Raw genomic sequence first — 25,713 nt, forward strand, 5'->3', positions numbered from 1 at the left:
CTGTGCTCACTTTTTTTCTTCTTTTTTTCAAGTTTTTTATGTATAAAGTGTTTGCCTGAATGTATGTCTGTGTACCACATGCCCAAAGAGGCCAGAAGATGGCATCTAGCCATCTGACCCCTGGAACTGGAGTTACAGGTGGCTGTGAGCTGTGTACTGGAAATTAAACTGGCATCTCCTGGAAGATCAATCATTCTAATCACTGAGCCATCTCTCAACCTCTAGTTTTGTGTGTGTGTGTGAGAGAGATGGACAGACATGTGTTGCTCTCTGACTAGACTGGAACTCCAAGCTATCCTCAAAACTACAGCAATCTACTTTTCAGACTTCTGTGTGCTGGGATTAAAGGTGCATACCACCACATGCAAATTACTACAAGCTCTTAAAAACAATTTTATGTTTTTGGCTTACACATATGTCTGTATAAGGGAGACGGATCCATTGTTAACTTGAGTTACAGACAATTGTGCGCTGCCACGTGGGTGTTGAGAATTGAACCTGGGTCCTCTGGAAGAACAGCCAGTCTTCTAAACCACTAAGCCAAGTCTCTAGCCCCTCTACAAGCTTTTTTATTTTAGAAATACTTGCTTTAAGTTTGTTGTAGTAAATATTTTAAAAGGCTGTGACTGGTTCCCGTGCATTACTGCTCCACACTGCTCCCAGCTCTCTCTGACCCCAGCAGTCTCTCCCACGCTAGTTCTGGCTTCATAGGGCCGTATAGAACTATCATTAACTCAGCTCAGCTCCTGTTGCCCTCTTGGTAGTATCTCTCCCAGCTGCCTCTTTGCTAGCCAGGAAAGCCGGGAACTCCACTCATATTCTTTGTTACCATATCCTGGTCCCAACAGTGGCTACCCTCTCACAATTAATTCCCTTGGCATTGAGTTGCCACATAAAGGAAAACACCACACAATAAATTCTGATCTAATTGGTATGATACTATTTGTCCACCTAGATAAGTCAGATTATTCTGTACAATTTCATCCCTTATAAAGTATTCATAACAACTTGTATCTATGCAGAAATGTGCAGAGAGGAATATCTCTGTCTCCTTCCATGTTTCTCAGCTTCCTCCTCCTCTCTCCTTCCTAGACTTTTCCCCACCTACCCTTTCTACTCATCCAGTGATAGGCTGGACCCACCTAGCTGCATAATGACATCATCCTACATATTACCCTTTCTGTTTAATTAAAAAATAACTTTATCAAATATAAGCTGTGCACAACTATTACCATTAGAAAATCATCTAGATGACTGTTTTCTCAAAGTTATTATCTTGGGTAGGCTATGAGACTAAAATGATCTTCAACTCAGCCAGAAATCTGAGAACGACTAATATTACCTGAAGTTATAAGAAACACAAAAAATAACTTTCAAAACTTAGCCAATTTATAGAGACCTCTGATCTGGACAGTTCCTCATTCCTCAAAAAGTTGAGAGCATCAGCCTTCTGGTCCAGGATCATCTAACAGACCTTGGTGATGCAAAATTTTGAAGGGCTGATAATTCTGGCTCGGCAAAGATTATCAGTCGACTATTCTTCATAATGTGTCCCTTTCTGGACAGTATTAGTCTGTAGATGAAAGACGCAGTTTTTGCCTAGTGGCTGTCTTGCCACAATTGGAGCAACTCCGTTGATGCTCAATTTCTTCTTAGAATCCAAGAAGGGGTGATGTGTGGAACAGACAAGTCTCTAGTCAAATGATCTTTAATGAAGAAATGTCCATAAACGTCATATAATGTGGACTTCTGATGCCTTTGAATATTATCTATGCAAAGCATTTCTGAACTATTGACCTTGACTACTCTTGGCCATTTCTAATTGAATTATCTCAAAAACACCCTTTTAATTACTCAGAACCTTGAGTTTGTTATCTGGTTCTTAACTTGTATTGTTTGATCAACTAAAAGGAGTAGATAACAGCAGTTATAGGACTGGGTCTAAGCCTTGTACTTTAAAAATTTTTGTAACAAATAAGTTCTATACCAAGTAGAGATCTGACTTTAGCTTAGATACCAAATGAGATTATGGCTATACACATCAATCTGGCTAATTCCTCCCTGTTAATTTATGACCATTTCTAAATTCCTCATAAAAACAACCTTAGAAAAACCACCTTCAGCCCCATAAAGTCCATGGAATTGTGATGATGACTCATTGGCTTCTTCGAGCTGCACATGGGCATTGAGATATCTAGAGGGTGGGGGGTAAGGAAGCTGGCCAGGCTTCAAGAAGGAAGGCCACACAGACACCGACGATTGCTGTAGTCTCTGATGTCTGTCCTGGACCAGATCCCAAGAACTGAGTTCAAATAGATAGTGAAACTCACTGAAGCTGCACATTCTGTAATATATCTCAAAACAAAGCTTTAGTATCATGAGACATCAATAGTTAGGATGGCATTTTGTTCTTTTTTTTTGTTTTATTCTCTTGAATCTATTTCTTCAGGCGGTCTCCCTCTATTCAATCTGATCCATATAATTCTGGAAGGTGTCCAGAGCCTAATTACCCCTTTTAAAAACACAAAGACAAAACCTTTCTCTCAAAATAGCATGTCCTTTAGTTGGCACAGAAAAGCTTGTATCTTGTATTCTCTCCCAGAGAAATAATATAACCACAGAACTCAACATCACACCCATTTTGAAAATTAAAACAACATAAAACAAATGAATAAACTAAAACACTGTATGAGCCTATCCTTAAGCCTCTAATAATCTGTCATGCCAGGAAATTAACTCAAAATTACCATTGAACCCATGTTAAGAGAATGTGAGCCTCCTGCTGTAGTAAGTTTAAAATAATCACAAAAACCTCACTAGCTGGCACTGATGAACCATATGGCAATTAGCAGGGTAATTCATAAAAAAAAATTAAACACCATCTATCAATTTCAATATCAATAAGAAATAAGCAACTTGTCAAACCAGGACTTTAGCCCAAATATATCGATCTGTCAAGTTCTCTATCTGGAGCATTAGATTTTTATTTATTAATAACTTCCATAATATATGTCTGTTATGCGCTCTGGTGTATAGATTTCTATTTTTAATAACGTTATTAACTTGCAAATATCACCACTCTCTACTTGGTGTCAGTGGCTAATTTTCCCTATCTTAGGTCTAAACCACTGGTGAAATTTTCGATGTGATTCAGATAAACTCTGTACTCTCCTTTTTTTTTTTAGACTTATTTATGTGTATAAGTAGTTGTCTTCAGACACACCAGAAGAGGGAAGCAGATCCTATTACAGATGGCTGTGAATCACCTTGTGGTTGCTGGTAATTGAACTCAGAACCTTTGGAAGAGCAACCAGTGCTCTTAACTACTGAGCACCGTACTCTCTCCTTATAATAATAAAAACAAGCTTAATCACATTTTCTTTAATACCTGTCATTAAGAAGCAGGCAGCTTGTCTAACCAGGATTTAAACCTAAAATTCCAATAGAGCCCACTTTAGACAGAATAAGAGTGATCCTGTAAGACTTAAGCATTCAATCTTTATACAATATTTAAAACAAATAAGCCAGCTTCTTAATACATTGTCTAAGCAATTTTTGTTAAAGAATCATGCAGCTTCTAATCTCTAACGCTCTGTGTACAGGGTAACCTGCCTTCTCACAGCAGGGGACCTAGAGATGCTAGCAGAGGTAGCAGTAGAGCCTGCAAGTAGAGACTCTCCCCAGTGTTTCTTTTGTTTAAGGTTCCTGTGCTTGAGACATCATGTGACTCAACATGGCACTGCCCTCCTGTTACTTAGCAAATAAAACTTTTTGAAGCTGAAAATCTTAAATTTCCAGTCAATTCTTGCCCCACCTTGGGTGCCACCTGTTGCAGTAAATTAAATGTTGGTAACCTTTTATCTGCACTAGTGCTGGCACCATTAGGACCACAAGACACTATGAGGTATGTTTATCTCAGCGGCTCCACGGTGCTCCCAAGTACTCTCTGACCCGGGAGGTCTCTCTCAACATAGGGCCATATAGAACTATCATTAATTCATCTTAGCACCTGTCGCCCTCTTGTTAGTATCTCCCCTGGGCCGCCTCTCTGCTAGCCAGGAAAGCCAGGCACTAAACTCACATTCTCTGTTGCCGCCCCTGGTCCCAGTAGAGAGCTACCCTCTCACAATTCCCTTGGTGTTGAGTCACTCCATAAAGGAAAACACCACACAATAAATTCTCTCCTCCCTAGACTTTTCTCCACCTACCCTTCCTTCTCATCCAATGATAGGTTGGACCCACCTAACTGCATAATGACAGCATCCTACATAAGTTGTTGATGTGGAATGTTTGCAAATAATCAGTTCCGTGAATTCTAAGAAACTATAATTATTTTTTTAAAAAAAACTTGTGTTCTCAGTAAATTCAAACCAAGAGTTAGGACTCCATCCCCACCTCTCCACCTCTGTCTCTGCTCTTCCTTGCTCATCCTACTATTGTTGCATTGATTTCTTGTATCTGTTTAGAAAGAAGTAGAGAAATCATGAAGTGATGGGTGGTGTTGGAAGGAGAAAACAGAAGTGATAAACTTGCATGGAGACCCATACCTTTAATCCCAGAACTCCAAAGGTAGACGGATCTTTGAGGGTTTGAGGCCAGCCTGGTTTACAGAGTGAGTTCCAGGACAGCCAGGGGCACACAAAGAAACCCTATCTCCAAATCTAACAAACAATATCAAAGCAACAACAACAAAATCAAAAAGTTTACCAAAACAATAAAAAAGTTTGCTTAGAAACATTTTAGTTACACAGAGGCAAAATTCAGAAGACTAAGTCCTGCTTTGTTGGACAGTTGAGAGGAAACAACCCCAGCTCCTTACACCTCAACAGTTAGGCTTCCTTCCCATTAACAGGAGGAGCTTGCCTCATTGAAGGGAGCCAGAGACCAGTCAGAGGCCAGGCCAGCCTGACTTAAATTCTCTGCCGGGGGAGGGGTTAGGCAGGGGTGTGTATGAATATGAAGAGCTTACCTGGGCTGGGCATCAGAGAAGAGGAAGTTCACTGACAGTCGTTCATTAAGCCTGTGCCTCTTCTCAGGAAGAGCATAACTTTGTCCAGGGAAAAGCAGATCCAGTCTGCTCGGCGAGAACCATGATAATATCTTTAAATAGTGAGTCTCCTTATTTGTCCCAAACAACCAAACCTGCAGTTTTTGTCTCTGTAAAACATATTTAATTAAAAAATTTTTAAATCGTTTTTATTTATATTAGTACACGGTAACTGTCTTCAGAAACACTAGAAGAGGGCATCAGATCTCATTACAGATGGTTGTGAGCCACCATGTGGTTGCTGGGAATTAAATTCAGGACCTCTGGAAGAGCAGTCAGTGCTTTTAACCGCTGAGCCATCTTTCCAGCCCCAAAACATGTTTAATTATTCAAAGAATCTGGAACTAAAAGAGATTTACAGATGAAAGTATATGTATCAATGCAATGTTATAGCTCAAACCTTTATATACTATAAAGAATCCTTGTTCAAGGCTGGAGCTCCAGAGCTATTATTAAAGAGGGTTTCCTTTATTAATCTCTAAGTTCTTGGAGTGACTTCTTTTTTTTTTTTTTTTTAAGTTTATTTACTCTGAGTACACTGTAGCTGCCTCCAGACACACCAGAAGAGGACATCAGATCCAAATACAGATGGTTGTGAGGCCCCATGTGGTTGCTGGAATTTGAACTCAGGACCGTTGGAAGAGTAGTCAGTGCTCTTAACCACTGAGCCATCTCTCCAACCCCAGAGGTGTCTCCTTAACAGAGGAGTCATAGACCTGTTTCCCACCCAGAATCTGGGAATGCATTGTCGATAGCCTGGTAACCTGTGTAGTCTGTAGGGCCAGGCCACCCGGGGATCCCCCAGACTATGATGTTTATCTCAGACTTTCCCTCTCTAGACCTTTGTCTTGACTGTTGTTTCTCTGTTAAAAGAACCAATCCTTAAGGAAGCGATTCCATGTACTTTACACCATCCTAGGTAACCCTGTGCCCTTTGTAGGGCCAGTCCACTCTGACTCCCACAGTCTTTGTGTTTATCACACTCTTCCTAGAAAGACCTTCGTATTGAACCTTGTTTTCAGTCAGTAGAATCTATCTTTTCGATGTAAACATGTCTTTTAAGTTTTGTTGCACACACAGGATTAAGTACCATCGGGAGCCCTCCCCCCCAATTAAACTGTGTTTAAATATGCCTAAAATAAACTGCCTGGTGTCAGACTCCAGATTCTTGAAGCCTATAGCAATGCCAGGACTGAGTCATGTTGAACCTGATTTCCTTCTTTTGGATTACTCTGCCAGCCCTGGTGTGTGCAGAGACACCCCCCCCCCCAAAGACGGATTTGAGCATGGAAATGTGTTGTGATGCACCTCTCCTTGACTTGGATTGAGTTCTTGGACCCTACCTGAACACTGAGAAACCACACTAGAATGAAAGGCTGCAGATTTTGACAAAGAACCGGTGTGTGTATAGGCCAGAGGTCAACATGTGGATTTTGAGGATGGAAATCAAGTCCTCAGACCTGCCAGCAAGTGCCTTTACCTATTGAGCCATCTCACAGGCCCTGAAGTTGTCATTTGAAGGGGCCAAAAGAGAAATTCTGGGTAAAATCTGGAAAAATCATATGAAGATTAGGATCTGAGAGCCAAGAACACAAAATACTCTATAATACCTTGGGACCATCTGGATTTATCTGGTACTGTATTAGTAAGTCATTAGTCAGACACTGACTCATGAGAATAATCATAACAGACCTTATCTACTTCCTTCATTTTACAAAGAAGGAAGCAAAATTCACTCTGGCCCAATTTGACCTTGAATTCTGTATTTCACGTAATTAAAATTGCTTCCCAGATAATCTGTAAAGGATAGAATAATATTCACTACTTCTATATTTCCCGTCCCAGGTCCAGTTCTTGGTGGTGCTATACACAATTGCACAAACCTAAAAGTTCAATAAATTGTACAGAATGGTTCTCTGCACGAAGGACGTTAGAAGATACTATCTGGAACAGTATTCAGACAGTAAACAAAGTTGGTTTCCTTGTGGGATGAGATGATAGCTGAAGTCTTTGAATTTCCTCCGTTATCTTTTGCAGACAGGATCACTTCTGACTTATAGACATCTATTTTTGATCTGCTCCAGTAACAGGCTTTAAGAAGCCAGGCTGGCTCTTAATGGCCTTAGGGAACGCGTTTTGGAAGTGGAACCTCAAAGAGGTGGAAATGAGTCATTCTGGTCACCGCCCCGCCAGCTAGTGTGGACTCTGACCCCCGCCCCCACCGCGAACCCGGAGCTCCGCAGAGTGCCGCGCAAGCTGCGCTCAGCGCGCAAGTCAGCGCGTTCGCGGTCCGCCCCGCCCTCCGTCTTCCGAGCCACGCCTCCACTCTGGGCTTGCTGCAGGTCGGCCTTCGGCGCTCGCGCACGCGCGCGCGGGGCGGTGCGCGGAGGGAGACAGCCGGGGCTAGTGGACTAGTCGCCGGGGCGGGGACGCGCGCGCGCACCAACGCTTTCTCGCCCTACGTGTGCGTGCGCGGCCAAGGCCCGCCGCGGCGCTGTGCGGTTCCGGCGTCGGGGCCCGGCATGGCGGGGGTCGGGGCCAGGCCGGGCCGGACCCGGACCTAAATGCCTCTATTTCTCTCCGCGCTGTTGGTCTTGCTGCTGGTTGCGCTTTGCGCACTCTTCCTAGGCCGGTGAGGGGATTCGAGCCACATGGTGGGGGGGACGAGGAATCGGAGCTGGAGAAGGCGCGAGTTGGTTGGGCGCCTTAGGTGAAGGGGGCGCGAGCAGGAGGGGGCGCTCAGCGGATGCTGAGGTGAGGCAAGGCGAGGTAGGGGCAGGGGTGCTGAAGCATCAGGCGGGGCCCGAAGCAATGCAGAGTCCAGGAACTGAGTCTGTGAGTGTGGGGAAGGGAGCCTCCCTCGGTGGTCTCCCTTTTCTGCTCCATTCGCCTCCATGTCCTCTTCCCAGATTGGAAGGGCACCTGCAGCCCCGCCCTGGAGAGAGGTCAGGAGGACTGAAGCGGGAGCTAGAGAAGTGGTTGCAGGCTGTCTAGGGCAAAGCAGTATTTGAGCAGTCCGGAGTGTGACCTCTGCCTTCTTGCAAAGGTCTGCAGGGTGGAGACGCAGACAGGGACCCTCTAGGGAGTGTGCGATGACGTATTTAACACGCCTGCTTTCACTTTGATTGCTTTTGGGGGACCTCTTTTTACTTTGGGTTCCTAAAGATTTGAAGGTTTCTTTGTTTGTTTTGACCTCTCTTATAGGGTGAGTTTTGTTTGAATTTAGGGACCCGTGGTCCTGGTTGTTGTACCTAAATGAGTATGACAGAGAAATACTTTAGGAAAATCGCAAAGTTCCTAAGAAAAATCCGGCTTTCAGGATACCACCCATCGCAAGGCCTTTCTAGAATCAAACAGGGAAGAGGGTCTTAAAATCCAACTGGTTTTTATGCAGGTGGCTTGTGGTCCGGTTGGCCACCAGGTGGTGTCAGCGCAAGTTGCAGGCAGAGCTAAAGATCGGCTCCTTCAGATTTTTTTGGATTCAAAATGTCAGTCTTAAGTTTCAGCAGCACCAGCAGACGGTGGTGAGTTCCGGGAATTGCAGAGAGAGTGGGAGAAGGGGGGTGGGGGCAGTGTGTGTGTTAGTTGACGGAGGGGGCAAGTGGTTGATTTAATTGCTTTTCAAACTTTAGCTTCCTTCATGGGTAGTTTTCCTAGTTAACTCCACCCTTATTATATTTTTTTGTCAAGAGGATCTTAGGAGCTATTTGGAAAACCCTGCAATTGATGCAGTTTGTTTAAAGTGTTTAAAAGGCACTAGACCTGGTGGTATAAACCTGTAATCCTTGCTTCTCAAGAGTCGGAGGCAAGAAAATTACAAGTTCAAGGTCTGCCTGGGCAACTTAGTGAATGCTTGTCTCAAAATTAAAATGTGTTGGAGAAGGGTTTCATTGGTAGAGCCTGGTATCTGCTGGGTCCTCTTTAGTACCAAGCAAATGACACAGAAGTATCCAGAGTACAGAAGAAAGATACAGAAGGAACCAGAGAAAGATAACAGGAAACTGCAAACTCACTGTTCTAGTTGAAGAGAGGAAATATGGCAACTTGTCCATAAAAAGAGAACTACTGAGCAAATTCAGCTAACATCATCATGAGGAGAGGAGCGCCAGTGCTGATCAGAGAAACTAGGGAAAGAGGAAGGGACATATTTGGTGGCAGGTCCACTAGAACTCTCTTCTCCTGGGACACAGGACCTTTGCTGCTTCATAAACCTGTCCATCACTGCCTTCCTAGCAACCATTGTACACAGCTGTCTTTCTTAATCATTTTAGGAAATTGACAACTTGTGGATTTCCAGCAAACTCCTTAGCCATGATCTTCCGTGAGTACTGTATGTCCTTACTCTGCCCTTGAGATTCCTCAAGAAAGGAGGTTGAGTTTGGACAATGAAATTCCTCTACAGAGACATTTTAAAGGTGGGAGGGATGTTCTTGCTGGAGTCTCCTATTAGTCTAAGTGCTGTTTTGTGAGACATGCTGGAAAAAGCATCCTCTGTTATTTGAGCTATTCAGGGACCGGGAGAGAGAATGTGAGGGAGGAAAGGAGCCTGCTCTGAAGGGGATGGACCAGATGATAATGAGGCTTCTCTTCTGGACAGACACTATGTGGCATTGTGCTTTGGAGAAGTACGCATCAGGACAGACCTACAGAAGGTTTCTAGTCTGTCTGCCCCATTCTCTCAGAACACAGAGGTGGAGCAAAAGGAACTGTCCCTCAGCCCATCCTTGTTGAAGATCTTCTGCCAAGTGAGACTGTTTTACTACTTTTTAGAAATTAAATGTGTGTGTGTGTGTGTGTGTGTGTGTGTGTGTGTGTGTGTGGTGTGCGCATGCGCATGCCTGTTTCTCAGGCGGAAGGAAGAGTGATGCCTTTACATTAATTATTGCTTGTCTTTATTATTCCTTCCAGCTCTTCTCCATTCATGTAGATGCCATAAACATCATGGTTCTTAAGGTGGCTACCTCTGAGTCCTTGTGGCACATCCAGATCAGTAGAAGCAGATTTCTCTTGGACAGTGATGGGAAGAGGTAAGTAGTAGATGGAAGAGGCTGCTAGTACCCTGTTTGGAATTGCTTGAGAGAAATTGAAGCCTCCTTAGCTACATGTCAGGCTCTCATTCTGTGTAATCTTGAGGAGAAGCCCAGACTGGCTGTTCTGTTCGCCCTAATAGAGACAAGTAGTGAGGGAAGGGATCAAGGGTTTTTTGTTGTGTTTTTGAAACAGGGTCTCAGTATAAAGCCGTGGGTGTCTTAGAACACTGTGTAGACCAGACTGTCCTTGAACTCACAGAAACCTACATGCCTTTGCTTCTTGAATGCTGGGATTTAGGACGCATACCACCACACCTGGATTAAATGCTTTTAATTTTTTTTTTATGTTTTTTTTTTCTTTCCCAGTCTCATCTGTAAAGTGAACCTATCAAAGATCAATAGCAAAGTCCTAAAGAGTGGTCAGCTGGTGAGTATGTCATGGTTCTTCTGATGCTTCATATCCTCTTGAGCATGGGTATGAAAGAGCTTAGGGTACTTGTGTTTTTAGATTCTGTGCCTTTAAGGGTTTTTCCCCAAGGCAATGCCCAGCCATTATTCCTAACCATTGTAGCTTTGTTTGTTTGTTTTGGGGGAGACTATTTTGTCATGTGTAGCTATGGCTTGTCTGATATGTAGCCCAGTCTGGCTTTGAACTCATGGTGGGTCTCCTGCTTTAGTGTCTTGAGTACTAGGAATATAGGTCTTTAGTACCACACTGGTTCCAGACCATAAAACTCCCTTCACAGGAGGATACATGCCTAGTAGAGCTCTCATTGGCCCTGGACCTGTGCCTACAAGTAGGCATCAGCAATTGGCATCTGAAGGCTATCACTGTGGATGTGTGGACCCTCCATGCAGAGCTACATGAAGGGCTCTTTCATAGTCAACTACTGTGTCACGCCCCAGGCCGGATTTCTAGATCTGTTTCTTGTTCAGGTAAAGCCTCAGTCATTGAGTTTCATGTCTTCCATATTCTCGGGGATTATTTTCGAAGTAGAAAAACCAGTTGCTTCACTATTTGTTGAGGTGCGAGTCATTAGACACCATGACCTTTGTCTATGTAGAGGAAGAGGAAATAGGCCTTTCCTTGTTCTGAGTCAAAGAACTAACATCTAGTGGGTACTTATTGTGAGTTAGCACTGTGTTTTATGTACGTTTTTAACTTTTTTTTTTTTTTTTTTTTTTTTTTTTTTTTTTTTTTAGCGAATAAGGAAACAAGCCTAGAACAGTTTAATTAGCTGACTTGGCTTATGTCTTATAGTTAGTGAAGGTGACTATCAGTTACTTGACAATCAAGTCCATATTCTCTCCATTATACCTAACTATTCCCCTTACTGTTGATGTTTATAGAGTATGGGAAAGGAAATATATCAGGTACCTGGTCTGTGATGTTTTGGGCCTTGGGCCCACTTAGGCATTTGCTTAGCTTGTCTTTTTATCTTCCTATATGTGTGAGGGTTTACTAAAGAGGAGCCAGGGCTAGGAGGATTTGAGTCTGATCAGGTTCTTATGTATATTATTCATTTCTATGTCCAGATTTGACTGAGAACTTTGCTGAACCAACTCTGCCTGGCCTATACCTCCTCCAGCAGCTGCCAGACCAAGTCAAGGTTAAGATGGAGAACACCAGTGTGGTGTTGTCAATGAACAGTCAAAAAAGGTAAGGTCCCACCGAGACTGGGGTGATAGTGTGTCTGCTGGGTCCCAAGGCTAGTCTTAGTATTCCTGAGTCTGTCTGGAGAGCAAGGAGGAAGGCATGCCAGCTGGTTCTGACATAGACTTGGTCTACGGTCCAGGCACTTGACTTGGACCCTGAAGCTGCTGCATTTCTTGTACCACCGTGACGAGGATCAGCTGCCCCTTCGAAGCTTCACAGCGAACTATGATATGGCACAGATGAGCACTGAACTCCTATTAGAAGGTTCGTGGAAGGGGTTTCTGGTGCTAAGAGATGGCAGGACCAGGCATTCTGTGTTAACACCCTACATAGTTTAATATCACTGTGGGTGGAAGGAGAGAAGATGAGAAAATAACCCTGACTTGAAGTGTTAATGACAATGTCCTCGTCTTCTGCCTGCACTTGCCCATTTCCTAGTTACACCTGTGTCATCCCTGTGTCTTGCCCTCATCTGTTCTTTGGCTTCTTACAGATGGGTTGTTGCTGTCTCAGAGTCGCCAACGGATTGTCTGCCTCAACTCCCTCAAGGCTAATGTACAGGTGTGCTGCCCAGTGCCTTTGTCTGCTCTCTTCACGTTACATGGCCAGTTCTGGGAGTAAAGCCCACACCTGGTCTTCTCATTCCCAGGTAACCACCATTGACCTCTCAGCTTCTCTAGTTCTGAACACCTGTATCATTCATTACCGACACCAGGAATTCTCTCATTGGCTGCTTATGCTAGCACTGGAGACCCAAGGTGCTAGTTCACCTGATCTTAAACAAAGGAAGAAAAGGTGAGTTTTAAGTCACCTCTTATTGGGTGTATTCTTTTTATTCAAAGTGGCATCTTGTGTTAAATATATATTTAATTGTCTGAGTTCCATACATGTTTGTTTCAGAAGCAAACATGTATATATCTTCCCTGTTGCAGGGATTATATACTTTGTTGGTATGAGGATTTCATTTTCATGTTTTCACTCTTAGTGTACAACACAGTGCTTTACTTATAGAAGCAGACTGGGGTAAGAAACAGCATCTCACCTGCCTTGGGCTGTAAGGTGTAGTGTCCGGGGCTGGAGAGATGGCTCAGTAGTTAAGAGCACTAACTGCTATTCTAGAGGTCCTGAGTTCAATTCCCAGCAACCATAAGGTGGCTCATAACCATTTGTAATGGGATCAATGCCCTCTTCTGGTGTGTGTCTGAAGACAGCTGCTGTGTATTTACATATAATAAATAAATCTTTAAAAAAAAAAAAAAAAGGTATGGTGGCGGAGTTGCAGAACCGTTTTTGTTTTTTGTGTAGTGTTTGTGTTGTTCTGCACACAGAAAGTGGTTTGTAAGCGATGATTCTGGTTATTAGGATGAACCATGTGACGTTGCTGATACTCATTATGTTTGGGCATCCATGTGTAAATTTTGTAACTTTGTTTTCATATCTTCCTGGTGTTCCTTCAGATTACCATTGGGAGGAACAGCAATCTGCCAGACTTTACTTTGTAGCCTTTGCCAGGCCTAAGATTTATGGCAAACCTAAACAGTCAACAGCTTTGAGAACTCTGTTTCTTGACAGGAAGTGGCTATTATAATGATGTCGGTCTTATGCCTTTGTAGAACCTTCCCTCAGATCCTGGCTCCCATTATCTTCAGCACCTCAGTCTCCAATGTCAGCATTTCCATTCAGCTTGGAGATACACCACCTTTTGCTTTGGGATTCAATTCCATCTCCCTGGGTAAGATTCAGGGGTGGGAAGGGAATGAGGATTTGCCCTTTGGTTATAGCAATGGCTGGTTCATAGCTACAGTACTTTAATTGACTACTTTTCCATGTGTTTCAGACTATCAGCACCTCCGGCCACAAAGTATCCATCAGCGGGCAGTCCTGACTGTAGATCATCTCTGCTGGCGTGTGGGCAGTGACTCACACATTCAGCGGGCACCACATCCACCTAATATGCATGTTTGGGGTGAAGCACTTGTTCTAGACTCCTTCACACTACAGGTAGGTTGATGCTGTGTGGTGAGTAGGGACCCACAGAGCTTCTGTCCTGACATGTTTCTGAGTCTTGAGTGTACTCTTGGTGTAGGTGCTGCATCAGGGTATTCTAACTTTGCATCTGCATGGTTTCATTGGGTTTCTTTCTTTTCTAGGGAAGTTATAACCAGCCCCTGGGCTTGTCCAGCACCCAATCCAATACTCTCTTTCTTGACTGTACTATTCGAGGACTTCAGGTAGAAATATCAGACATCTGTGCCCAATGTCTGTCTCGAATCCTCTCCTTGGTGATTCCACAATCTGAAAAGTCAGCTGTCTCTAGGAAATCTTCACTTGGGGAATCTGTGACCTTATTGTGGAAGGTAGACTTGAAGGTGGAAGACATGAACCTGTTCACTCTTTCTGCACTGGTTGGTAAGTGGAGCTGAAGTCTGCTGAAATTCTTCTTTTCATCAAGGAAGCTTATTATTTGGGAAGTTTGCATGTTAGAGGCAAGAAACTTTAGAAAGGATTAAATGACAGGCTTTGTGCTACTTCTTAGTGTCTGTTGAAGAAGGAAGTATTAAATACACAAATGGGAAAACCTCAGCCTTGATGTGATCAAGAGATCAAGGCCCATGTAGCATTTCTTTTGTTTTGATTATTTTCTTCTCTTGATCTTATCCAGTGTGCCCTTTAGCTTAGAATTTTCTAGTTCAACCTAACAAATGTTGGGCTTATAGGTGTGTCTGGCTCTTACATAGCTTTGTCTTTTCTTTCTTTGTTTTCCTTTTGGTGGCTTTTGTCATTTGTTATTTTGTATTTTTCCTTCCAGACTGTTTTTTGTGTAGCCCTGGCTATTCTAGAACTAGCAGCAGACTAGGCTGGCCTTAGACTCAGATTCTCCTCACTCTGCCTCCCCCATGATGGAATTAAAGGTGTGCGACCAACTTTTTATTTTCTTGTGTAGAGTTCTGGGGAGTAAATGGTGTATGGATAATTCTTAGGCTCTGAGAAAGTTCATTGACTTTGCCAGATCTAGTTAGGTAAGAGAAGAGAAAGTTTCCTAACATATTAGGAGTCACTTAAAGGAGTGTTGGAACTAAAGACAGTAAAGGGATAAGAATGGACAGAGGACAGGTCACCATTTCAGAACTCAGAGTGCCTTGGTTTCTTGATGCCAGGTGCTTCAGAGATACGACTGGACACACTGACTATCTTGGGTAGTGCTGAGACCTCCACTGTGGGGATTCAAGGGCTTGTGCTTGCATTAGTAAAATCAGTCACAGAGAAGATGCAGCCCTGTTGCAAGGCTCCTGACATTCCCACACCAGTGCTGGGCCTCTCCATGCTCTCCCTCACCTACCACAGCAGTATCCGCTCTCTGGAGGTAATGCTTTGGGGCTATGGGCCAGACTGGATTTTCTACCACTTAAAGCATATATATATATATATATATATTTTTTTTTTTTTTGGTCTTTTTGATTAATGTTGTGAAACTTAGAGGAAAATGACAAGTATATATAATTGTGCTTTTGTGTGTGTGTGTGTGCGCGCGTGAGTGAAAATAGGAGGGCATTTTAAAAATTGGGGGTAGGAATTGGCTTAGCAGATAAGGGATAAGGATGCTTGCTGGGCATGCTAAAAGACCTGAGTTCAAATTCTTGGTACCCATGTAAAAGCCAGGCCTGTAGCCCTAGCATTGAAGATGGAGAGAGGTGGATCAGGAGAGTTCACAGGCCTTGTGTGTAAAAGTACTGGTCATACAGTCCAGCAAGTTTGACTGGAACAGGCTTAGTGAGAGACCTTGTCACAAAAAAAAAAAACGAGAGGCTGAGCGGTGGTGACATACCTTTAACCCTTGGACTGGAAATCAGAAGTAGATGGGTCTCTGAGTTTGAGGCCAGACAGGATTACACAGAGAAACCCTGTCTCACAGTAAAACAGCAGAACAGAAAATAATTGGGGCTGGAGAGATGGCTCAGTGATTAAGAGCACTTATCATCCTTTTTGTAAAGGACTTGTAGGTTCCATTTCTAACATCCACATAGTCATAATCACCCACAGCTCCAGTAATGGGGATCTGATGCCTTCTCACTTTAGCATGCATTTTGTGTACATACATACATGTAGGCAAAAATTATACACATTAAATCTGGGGGGAAAAGATGAGAGCCTGAGATATGGCTCTTAAACAACGTGTTGATGTCAGGCCTGACAATCCCCAGGACCTACAGAGTGGAAAGACAGAACTAACTCTTGAAAGTTACCCTCTAATATCCATCCATACATTATGGTTCCTGTGTGTGCTGACACACTTTATGTGGAGTTCCTGTGTGTGCTGACACACTCCTTAGAAGACTAGAAGAGGTCTGATGCTGGAGGCTTTCCAGTGTCTTTCTCCACAGAAGATCAGATGGGTGTGGGATCTTCAGAGGAGAAGGGAGGCACTGAGCTCACTTTACTTTGGAAACTGAGGGGGTTGCATTTCAGAGACTGAACTTAAGAGTCTGTGTCTTGGTATTTCAATTTCTCATCCTTTGAGCTATTCAAAGTCAGACAAACTGACTTTGTCTCTTAGGATGACCAGGACATACATTCATAGTAAGTCAGTTGCTGTGTTATACTGTGTGGCTAGTACTTTTACATTGCTTTAGGAATTGAGTTGTCTAATCAGTTTATGAAACATTGCACTTGTTTTTGAATGGTGTTCATTGAATGGAAACAAAGCAAAATGATTATTAATCTGTATATACTAGTTTTAACAGATGACTTAAACTTATAAGGCATTTTAGAATCTACTAGAGAAAAATTCAAAATTGTAAGTGCTCGTAAGTGTGAGATGAATGGCAACTAATAACTTAGCACTTTACTGTTAAGGGGAACCAAGCAAGGCAGTAATTAATATGGTTTCTTAGGAAGGACTTATGGGTGGATATAATTCATGAACCAGGTAGGCATGTGTAATAGTCCTGTTACTTCTACTGTTCTGAGACTTGCTGACTGACATTCTTTTCTTATACCTTAAAGGTTCAGTGTGGTGCGGGGCTGACTTTACTCTGGAGCCCCCCAGATCACATGTACCTGTACCAGCATGTCTTGGCCACATTACAGTGCCGAGACCTTTTACGAGCTACTGTGTTTCCTGAGGTTATTCAATCCCATTCACTAAAGACTCCACAGTCCACTTCTGAACCAGAAGACCATCTCCCTGAGTCATCCCTACCTAGGCGGCTGCTAACCCTGACCCTGGAGGTGAGCACTGCCAAGCTAACAGCTTTTGTGGCTGAGGACAAGTTCATTACCCTGGCTGCAGAGAGTGTGTCACTGAACCGGCACGGAGGTTCAGTGCAGGCTTACTGCCCGGAGTTGGCTGCTGGCTTTGATGGCAATAACATCTTCAACTTCAAGGAGGTAGAGGTGCAGCTTCTGCCTGAGCTAGAAGAGATGATCCTCCACAGGAACTTCTTCCCTGTACTGCAGACCCTCCGCAATCGGGTTTGGCTTCTTTCCCTCGGATCAGTCTCAGTGGAGTTTCCTTATCAGTATGACTTCTCTCGAACGTTGGATGAGGCTGTGGGAGTTCAGAAATGGCTAAAGGGGCTACATCGAGGGACTCATGCTTGGGCTTCTCCAAGCCCTGCCCCTCTCCCACCTGATTTACTCCTGAAGGTTCAGCATTTTTCTTGGGTTTTCCTGGATGACATCTTTGAGGTGAAACTTCACGATAACTATGAACTGATGAAGGATGAAAGTAAGGAGAGTGCCAAAAGGCTGCAGTTGCTGGATGCCAAAGTGGCTGCCCTGCGCAAGCAGCATGGGGAGCTGTTGCCAGCCCGAAAAATTGAGGAGCTCTACGCATCTTTGGAACGAAAAAACATTGAAATCTACATCCAGCGCTCCCGTCGTCTCTATGGCAACACACCCATGCGCCGAGCACTGCTCACTTGGAGCCTGGTAGGGCTAGAGCTGGTAGCTCTGGCAGATGCATCCTTCCACGGTCCTGAGCGTGTGACAGAGCAGGTTCGAGAACTTGATCCTGGCAGCCCTTTTCCTGCTGAAGGAATGGATCTTGTCATTCAGTGGTGTCGCATGCTCAAGTGTAATGTCAAAACTTTTCTGGGTAAGTGCATCTCTTATTCATGGCGCCTGGTGTTTGTACTGAGTGCCAGGGAGCTCTCTGAGTGATTGCAAAGGAGCTGTGTTGTATTGGGAGCAAACCATAGCTGATTTGAGTAGACAGCTTTGCTTTGCTTTCCTTTCTTCATTCCTGATTTTCACCCTGAAACTGTTCTGCTGACAGTAATGAACACAGTCTTTTTAAGGTGATTGTGGCTCTTGAATTTCATGTTCTCTCTGTCCCTCACCTTTGCTTCCTGGTCTCTGACCTGTTTTAGCTTTGCTATATAATTGCCAATCCTTGTTCTCTAGATTGATTATAGATGGGTAGAAATAACAGCAAGGGGGGGGGGGACATGAAAGTAAACAACCAGTGCTCATCTGCTGTCTAACAATAGTTCGGATCAGAGACTATCCACGGTACCTGTTTGAGATCCATGACTGGCGGCTAACGGGTCGACTTGCGGGCACTGAGCAGAGTGGCCAGCCCTGCTCCCGTCGACGTCAAATCCTGCATTTGGGGCTTCCCTGGGGTAACGTGGCAGTAGAAAGAAACATGCCCCCACTCAAGTTTTACCATGACTTCCGCTGTGAGTAAAGGAATCAGTTGGTTTGGCTGAGGGGTATTTATGGGCCTTGGGTATTAGATATCTGAGGTCCTTTTGGAGAAAAGGAAAACCAGAGAGGTGTTTTGTAGTAAGCCTGCATTCCTCTACCCTAGCGGAAATCTTCCAGTACACAGTGGTGTGGGGCCCATGCTGGGATCCAGCCTGGACACTGATTGGTCAATGTGTGGACCTCTTGACCAAGCCTTCAGCTGACCCCAGCCCACCTTTGCCATGGTGGGATAAGAGCCGTCTTCTGTTCCATGGGGACTGGCATATGGATATCGAACAAGCAAACCTGCATCAGTTGGCCACAGAGGTGAGGGGCTCCTTGGAGTCATATCCTTTGTGGCTAGTATAGTCGGGACCTGTACAGCATGTGGGGCACGAGGAGAAAGGTACTGATTTGGGAGACTGTTCTTTTATCTATAGCTCACCCTTGTTCTTTGGGCTCGGATGGGCCATTATAGGATCCATATAATACAACTGAAAACATGCACTGGGAGTGGAGCCACCTGTCTTTTCATTGGAAACCTGGTCAGTTTGTGTTCAAAGGGGACCTGGACGTCAACGTAAGAACAGCTTCTAAGTGAGTGGAGTGAAGGGTGGGGCCTTAACTAGATGGGGGAGTCGGTCGGGGTGGAGGGAGGGGGAAGAGGCAAGGGGAGCAAGTGACCAAGTCTCTGAGGGCTGGGGCTCCGTTGTGAGGCAGGTATGACGACTGCTGCTTCCTTCACCTGCCTGACCTCTGCATGACACTGGACCTACAGTGGCTGTGCCATGGGAACCCTCAGGATCACCACAGTGTCACTCTGAGGGCCCCAGAGTTCCTGCCTGAGGTACCCTTGGGCCAGCTCCATGACTCCTACCGGGCCTTCCGCTCTGAGAACCTCAATCTCTCCATCAAGATGGATTTGACTCGTCACAGTGGGAGTGAGACTTGGGCCTGGGACAGTGGGAGGATGGGCTTGGGTACTGACCACTCAGAGTGAAAGAGAGATGGGACAGAAGGGAACAGACAGTTTAGGTTGGGACCTTTACAAGAGGATTGGTGGTTTTGGACTGCTCTTAACAATAATACCATAAGTGAGTAATGGATGGTCTAGGAAGCTAAAGATGGAAGTGCTCTCAGATACAGTGTTTGAGGGTCCTCAGCTGGCCCAGTTCACCCTTTGTCATCACTATCATAAGGTCTTTGTCCTTGTTGTCAATCAGCCTCCCTCATCAATTCCATCACCATGGTGTTTAGGATTTGAACCTTAAAATCTGGCTGTTGGAGTAGGGTAGGGGGATGAACAGACAAACATTTAGACCATGGCAGTATGTGAAAGCAGAGAGCTTAGATCCTTGAAAGAAAAGGTGCTGGGACACTTGAGTATGAGGAGGGTGTGTGGCTGTTTTAATTTCTAATAATAAAGCTAGGAAAGCACTGAAAGCCTCCGTTTCAGCCTCAGAGTGGATATGTCTGTCCTTTCCTTTGTAGCAATATCCCAGCCCCGGATTCTGTTGTATAGTAGTACCCTGCGCTGGATGCAGAATTTCTGGGCAACTTGGACTAGTATCACAAGGCCTATCTGTAGAGGAAAACTCTTTAATAACCTGAAGCCCAGCAAGAAGAAACTTGGCCAGCACTACAAACAGCTTTCCTATACTGCTCTGTTTCCCCAGCTACAGGTTAGACTTGGTGTCTATCAGTTAACTGGGTTTTCCTTTCTTAGTTTATTTTCCAATATATTGAATCTTTTTTTTTGAAGATTTATTTATTTATTATATATAAGCACACTGTAGTTGTCTTCAAACACACCAGAAGAGGGCATCAGATCTTATTACAGATGGTTGTGAGCCACCATGTGGTTGCTGGGATTTGAACTCAGGACCTCTGGAAGAGCAGTCAGTGCTCTTAACCGCTGAGCCGTCTCTCCAGCCCTGTATTGAATCTCCTAATCCTCTCGTCTGCCACCCTTTCTTCAGTATCTCTCTCATTACCAGGTACATTACTGGGCTTCCTTTGCCCAGCAACGGGGCATCCAGATCGAATGCAGTCAGGGCCACGTCTTTACTCGGGGAACTCAGCGGCTTATACCTCAAGGTCAGGCCAGAGTTTCTGTTTCTCCTAGTCTATTTCTCGGTTCTTTCTTCTTAGTTCCATTCTCTTCTCTTGTGACTCACTTACATTCTGTGTGGAACGTGTGCTCCTTTTCTCAGCTGGCACAGTAATGCGGCGCCTTATTTCTGAGTGGAGTGTGACCCAGATGGTGAGTGACCTAAGTCAGGTGACTGTTCATCTGATGGCTTCACCCACTGAAGAGAACACTGACCACTGCCTTGATCCCTTGATCACAAAGACCCACCTATTGAGCCTGTCTTCCCTTACTTACCAACGGCACAGCAATCGCACCACTGAAGAGGTACTACTGTTTGACAGGCTCTTTTATATCAGTTATGATAGTGTCTCAACTTAAGTGGGCAAAATAGACTACTTGTGGCTTAACAGAAGTTTCTAGTAGTTCTGGAGACTTTAGAAGTCCAACAATGTAATATCTTAGGTCTTACTGTCATATGGACCCTACCCTTATGTGCTTGTCCACATCTGTTATCTCCTGTGTCCTGGTAGTATCTCACTGGGGGTAAGAGTTAAGTTCTGGTAAGGTTTCTAATGGCATTCATACCATGTATGTCATTATGATATAGTTGATACAACTTGTATAGTTGTATCAGCTTCTTTTAAGTCGCATTTATTGGGTGGGTTGTTGTATATGTGTACAAGAGAGGACAGTTAGTGGGAGGCAGTAATCTATAATATTAGTCCTGAAGGTCCAACTCAAGTCATTGGTTTGGTGGTAAGTACCCTTATCCATTGATGCATCTCACTAGCTCCTTTTACTGCATTAATAATGTAAAATGAAAAAAGGATGTCTGTGTGCATGTGTGCGAATGGAGGTCGTCAGGTGTGGCAGCAAATACTTTTAAATGCTGGGCGTGATCACTGGTTCCCAGCTGCTGCTACTGCTACCTTTGTTTTGTTTTGTTTTTGAGACAGTCTTGCTGTGTAGTCTAAGCTTGACTTGACTTTCTTGAATTTTCTGTCCTCTTGCCACTGCCTTAAGTGCTGGGATTTCAGGCATGTGCTGTCACATGTGGATATCATCCTTCTTGAAAGTTCATGAAGTGGGTGTGTAGTGCAGTGCAGGTCAAGGTATTGGGTTAGTGAATTCAATCCCTGCCACCACCACTCTCCACAAAAAAGAAAATCCCTTTTCTTCTCTCCCTCTAACGAATCCCTTGATCTTCAGGAAATAGAGTAAAAGTTTTTGTTTTGTTTTTTAAGATTTATTTATTATGCATGCAGTGCTCTACCTGCATTTATACCTGCAGGCCAGAAGAGAGCACCAGATCCCATTTCAGACGGTTGAAAGTTGCTGGGAATGGAACTCAAGACCTTTGGAAGGGCAACCAGTGCTCTTAAATGCTGAGCCATCTCTCTAGCATGAATAAAAGTTTGCTTTGTTTTTTAAGATTTATTTATTATATATAAGAACGCTTCAGACATAACAGAAGAGGGCATCAGATCTCACTACAGATGGTTGTAAGCCACCATGTGGTTGCTGGGATTTGAACTCAGGACCTCTACAAGAACAGTCAGTGCTCTTAACCACTGAGCCATCTCTCCAGCCCAAGTCAAAGTTCTTAACAGTTCATTTAGTGCTGGCCTTTTTCCAATAAGTATAGCTTTTGAAATTAACTGATTCATTAAAACTGCATTAAGTATAGTTAGAATATAAAATAATGTACAACTAAAACTACTTTATTTCTCCAGGGTCTTTGAATTTCTCCTTGTGTTTATAGCAAGTTTGTCTCTGCATTTTTTGTTCAAGAGTGGTGTGGTAGGAGTGTCTGTGTGACCCTGGTATCCTTTTCCTATTTCTCAGGAGCTTTCTACACGAGATGGTGACCCTGCCTTCCATACACACCAACTGTATTTGGTAGATTTACGGATTTCCTGGACAACCACCAACAGGGACATCGCCTTTGGCTTGTACGATGGTTACAAAAAAGCAGCTGTACTCAAGCGTAATCTCTCTACTGAGGCACTGAAGGGTTTGAAGATTGATCCTCAGATGTCAGCCAAAAAGCCGAAGCGGGGCATCCCACCTAGTGCCCAAGTCCCACCTCGTGCCAGCGCTCCCAGCTTCAGGGGACAGCCTGATAAGGGGTCATCAGGAGGTAGGCTGGGGCAGATGAGACTGGGTTTAGGACTGGAACATGAACATGTGCTTGGAAAAGGGCTTGAGAATGACTCAGTTGTGACTGGTTCCATCTAGATACAGAGATGAAAGGATCATTTATTTATGTTTGGCCATCTTGGGTTTGTTTTTTGGATTTTTTTGGTACAGAATAGAGTTTATTCAAGTCATGAGAGAGTTAAGAGGGTAGTAGAGGCAGAGAGAGAGGGAGAAGAAGAATAGAGGAGTAGAGGCTGGCCATGAGCACATGGAGGGAGAGGGGGGAAGGGGAAGGGAAGAGGAGAGGTAAGGGGGGAGCAAGGCTGCAAGAGCCCAAGAAGCCTAGAGAGGCAAGAGCCCATCTTGGGTTTATATTGCTAATAAGCTTCAAAAGTCTGATCCTATGGCCAGGAGGAGATCAGCAAGTACTGGGGTCAGAAGAGAACTAGTAAGGGAATATTATTTTAAAATTTTCAAAGTTGGGCATTGAACTTAGATCCTTGTATATTCTAAGCAAATACTAAGATATCCACAGTCTTATATCATTTTGATAAATTTACTATGTAGGCAGCAAAGGTTTAAGTGCTTAGTTGGCATAAAACTGAAACACTGCCAGGTTCTTTCTTTATCTGTAGCACTCTGGGGAAAGTCTTGAAAGGTAAGTAATACTTGGCAAGAAATGAATGAGCATTTTAGGGTATAACAAAGGTAAGGGAATGTAAGTTAACTGCCTGTGAGAACAGGGTGAGAAGTGTCAGTGCCACATGAGAGGAATCCAAAGAATAGGGAAGTTACAGTGAAGGGGAAGGAAATGAGGCGGGGACTTGAATTGACTTCGGGGTAAGGCCTGGTTGGGATGGAAATGGGGGAAGAGCAGTCAGTGCAAAGGGAATAACCTGGGTAGGAGTGGGTTTTAGGAAAAAGGGATGTGTTCAAAGGTGATGAACAGTTTGTTTCCCTTGACACAGTAACAAAAGGAGAGTGAGGAATGGGTTAGAAAGATCATTGGGAGCCCTTCCACAAGGGTCCTTCATTAGGAATAGAGAACTATTGCAGTCTTTGAATAGACTGTCATAGTTAGAGTTTGACAGTTGGAAAAATAGTGCTAGCAGTGTGGGAGGACTGGCGGTGGACAGACGGGTGAGGAAACTCAACAGTATATCAACAGGAGGCAGCCAGGACCAGGAGGTGGGACAGCTGGGATGGGTAAGAAGACAGCCAGGGCTACATAATCTACCGCCTCCCACCCCCACAAAAGCTGGGTGGTGGTGGTACAAGCCTTTCACCAGTGTGAAGTCAGTCTGGTATACAGAACAAATTTCAGGATGGTCAGGGCTACACAAAGAATCCCTGTTTCAAATAACCAAAATAGGGCAGGGTCATTGAAGAAATGGCTCAGTAGTTTAAAGTACTGGCTGTTCTTTTAAAGGATCCAGGTTCAATTCCCAGCACGTAGATGGTGGCTCACAACCCAGTTCCAGGGGATCCTACACCTGCACATGTGCACGCACACACACAGACACTCAGGCAAAAAAACATACACTTAAAAATAAATAGGGCTGGAGAGATGGCTCAGTGGTTAAGAGCACTGACTGCTCTTCCACATGTCCTGAGTTCAAATCCCAGCAACCACATGGTGGCTCACAACCATCTGTAATGGGATCAGATGCCCTCTTCCTCTTCTCGAATGCATGAAGACAGCTACAGTGTACCCATTAAAATAAAATAAAATAAAATAAAATAAAATAAACAAATCATTTTTTTAAAAAAAGAAGAAGAAAAGAAATAGAAAAGCCCCAGGCTGAAGAGTTTTGGGCATGCTGCACCTGTGGTAATGCTAGGACTTCTAGGTTAAGGATGGATATGAGTCTAACTTTATGATAGAAATAAGAGTCTCAGACCTTTCTTCACAGAGCTAAAACCTGATGCCAAGATGATAGTGTTGTTTATTATGGCAGATACCTTGCAAAAATACTTTCATGTATTTGACTAAATTATCACAAGAGCCTTATGTGATTGTTGCTGTTATTTTACAGTTAAGTGAGCCACAAAGGTTCAAAAGCAAGCTGCCCAAAGTCACAGTTGAGTAGGTGCTAGAAGGAGGATCTTGACCACAGGCAGACTAGTCTAATTCTGACACGACTTTTGACCATATTTGTTAGACCGTTTACTAAGAGAAAGGAGGAGACATGTCAAGGTCTGAGGAGATACTTCTAAGACCTCTCTTTGAGAAGTAGCAAAGCTAGCATAGGGTGCCAAGGCTGACAAGGGAGTGGAAGAGAACAGTCACAAGTGTGTGAAAGGAGAAGAGAGAGACTGGGGACATGGCTCATCGGTTTAGAGCACTTGCTCTTAGGGAGCACCTGGGTTCCTTCCACTATCTTGATGGGGGCTTAGGAACACAGGTATTGCCATTTAAACTGGTATTTCTATGTCTGTTGGAAATTGGTTACTTTTATTAACATTGAGGGGGAACTAAATAGCTTTTATCTTATCCTTTTGGGTTAAGGGTTGGGTAGAGTGAACTGGACCAGTGCTCCAGGTTGAAGAGGTACCTCAGCCCTTACCTAGACTAGAAGTAATGGAAGATCAATGTGGTCCTGCATGTTTTCTTTCCCTTTGAGATGGTAACCTTTCCCTACGTCTTATTTTTTTGCCAGGTGCTTACATGTTACAGAAGCTGATTGAAGAGACAGATAGATTTGTAGTATTCACAGAAGAGGAGTCGGGTATGAGTGACCAGTTGTGTGGCATTGCTGCCTGCCAGACAGATGACATATACAACCGAAACTGCCTTATTGAGCTGGTTAACTGCCAGGTATCTCTTCTTTGTAGGACACCAGTATCAGGCTAGATCCCAATCAAAATGTTTATTTTCTTCTAGTTTTGTTTGTTTGTTTGTTTTAATTATTTAATTAAAAATGGGGTTCCACAAGTTGGGTGTGGTGACATATACCTTTAACCCAACTTCAGGGCAAGAGCCAGGTGGATCTTGTGAATTTGAAGACAATATAGTGAGACCCTGCCTCAAAAAAGGGGGTGGGAGGTTCCACTGTGT

At 44.0% G+C, this 25,713-nt stretch overlaps 1 protein-coding gene across 1 annotated transcript in view; it reads left to right on the forward strand.

The window, feature by feature from the left end:
* The first annotated feature begins 7,507 nt into the window (after window positions 1-7,507).
* Window positions 7,508-25,713, forward strand: part of BLTP2 (bridge-like lipid transfer protein family member 2) — a 29,726-nt gene continuing 11,520 nt past the window's right edge. The window contains exons 1-25 of the mRNA XM_080923950.1: window positions 7,508-7,679; window positions 8,442-8,571; window positions 9,319-9,368; window positions 9,645-9,792; window positions 9,956-10,074; window positions 10,444-10,504; window positions 10,824-11,013; window positions 11,614-11,737; window positions 11,874-11,998; window positions 12,228-12,295; window positions 12,384-12,529; window positions 13,348-13,466; window positions 13,572-13,735; window positions 13,885-14,143; window positions 14,893-15,098; window positions 16,739-17,831; window positions 18,226-18,417; window positions 18,549-18,751; window positions 18,903-19,021; window positions 19,145-19,365; window positions 19,916-20,106; window positions 20,422-20,521; window positions 20,638-20,840; window positions 22,362-22,656; window positions 25,316-25,473. Coding sequence (XP_080780076.1) covers window positions 7,612-7,679; window positions 8,442-8,571; window positions 9,319-9,368; window positions 9,645-9,792; window positions 9,956-10,074; window positions 10,444-10,504; window positions 10,824-11,013; window positions 11,614-11,737; window positions 11,874-11,998; window positions 12,228-12,295; window positions 12,384-12,529; window positions 13,348-13,466; window positions 13,572-13,735; window positions 13,885-14,143; window positions 14,893-15,098; window positions 16,739-17,831; window positions 18,226-18,417; window positions 18,549-18,751; window positions 18,903-19,021; window positions 19,145-19,365; window positions 19,916-20,106; window positions 20,422-20,521; window positions 20,638-20,840; window positions 22,362-22,656; window positions 25,316-25,473 — 4,752 coding nt within the window. The 5' untranslated portion in view covers window positions 7,508-7,611. The remainder of the gene's footprint in view (window positions 7,680-8,441; window positions 8,572-9,318; window positions 9,369-9,644; window positions 9,793-9,955; window positions 10,075-10,443; window positions 10,505-10,823; window positions 11,014-11,613; window positions 11,738-11,873; window positions 11,999-12,227; window positions 12,296-12,383; window positions 12,530-13,347; window positions 13,467-13,571; window positions 13,736-13,884; window positions 14,144-14,892; window positions 15,099-16,738; window positions 17,832-18,225; window positions 18,418-18,548; window positions 18,752-18,902; window positions 19,022-19,144; window positions 19,366-19,915; window positions 20,107-20,421; window positions 20,522-20,637; window positions 20,841-22,361; window positions 22,657-25,315; window positions 25,474-25,713) is intronic.

Source organism: Micromys minutus (assembly GCF_963924665.1).
Source record: "Micromys minutus genome assembly, chromosome: 10".
In the NCBI taxonomy this organism is placed as follows: domain Eukaryota; kingdom Metazoa; phylum Chordata; class Mammalia; order Rodentia; family Muridae; genus Micromys; species Micromys minutus.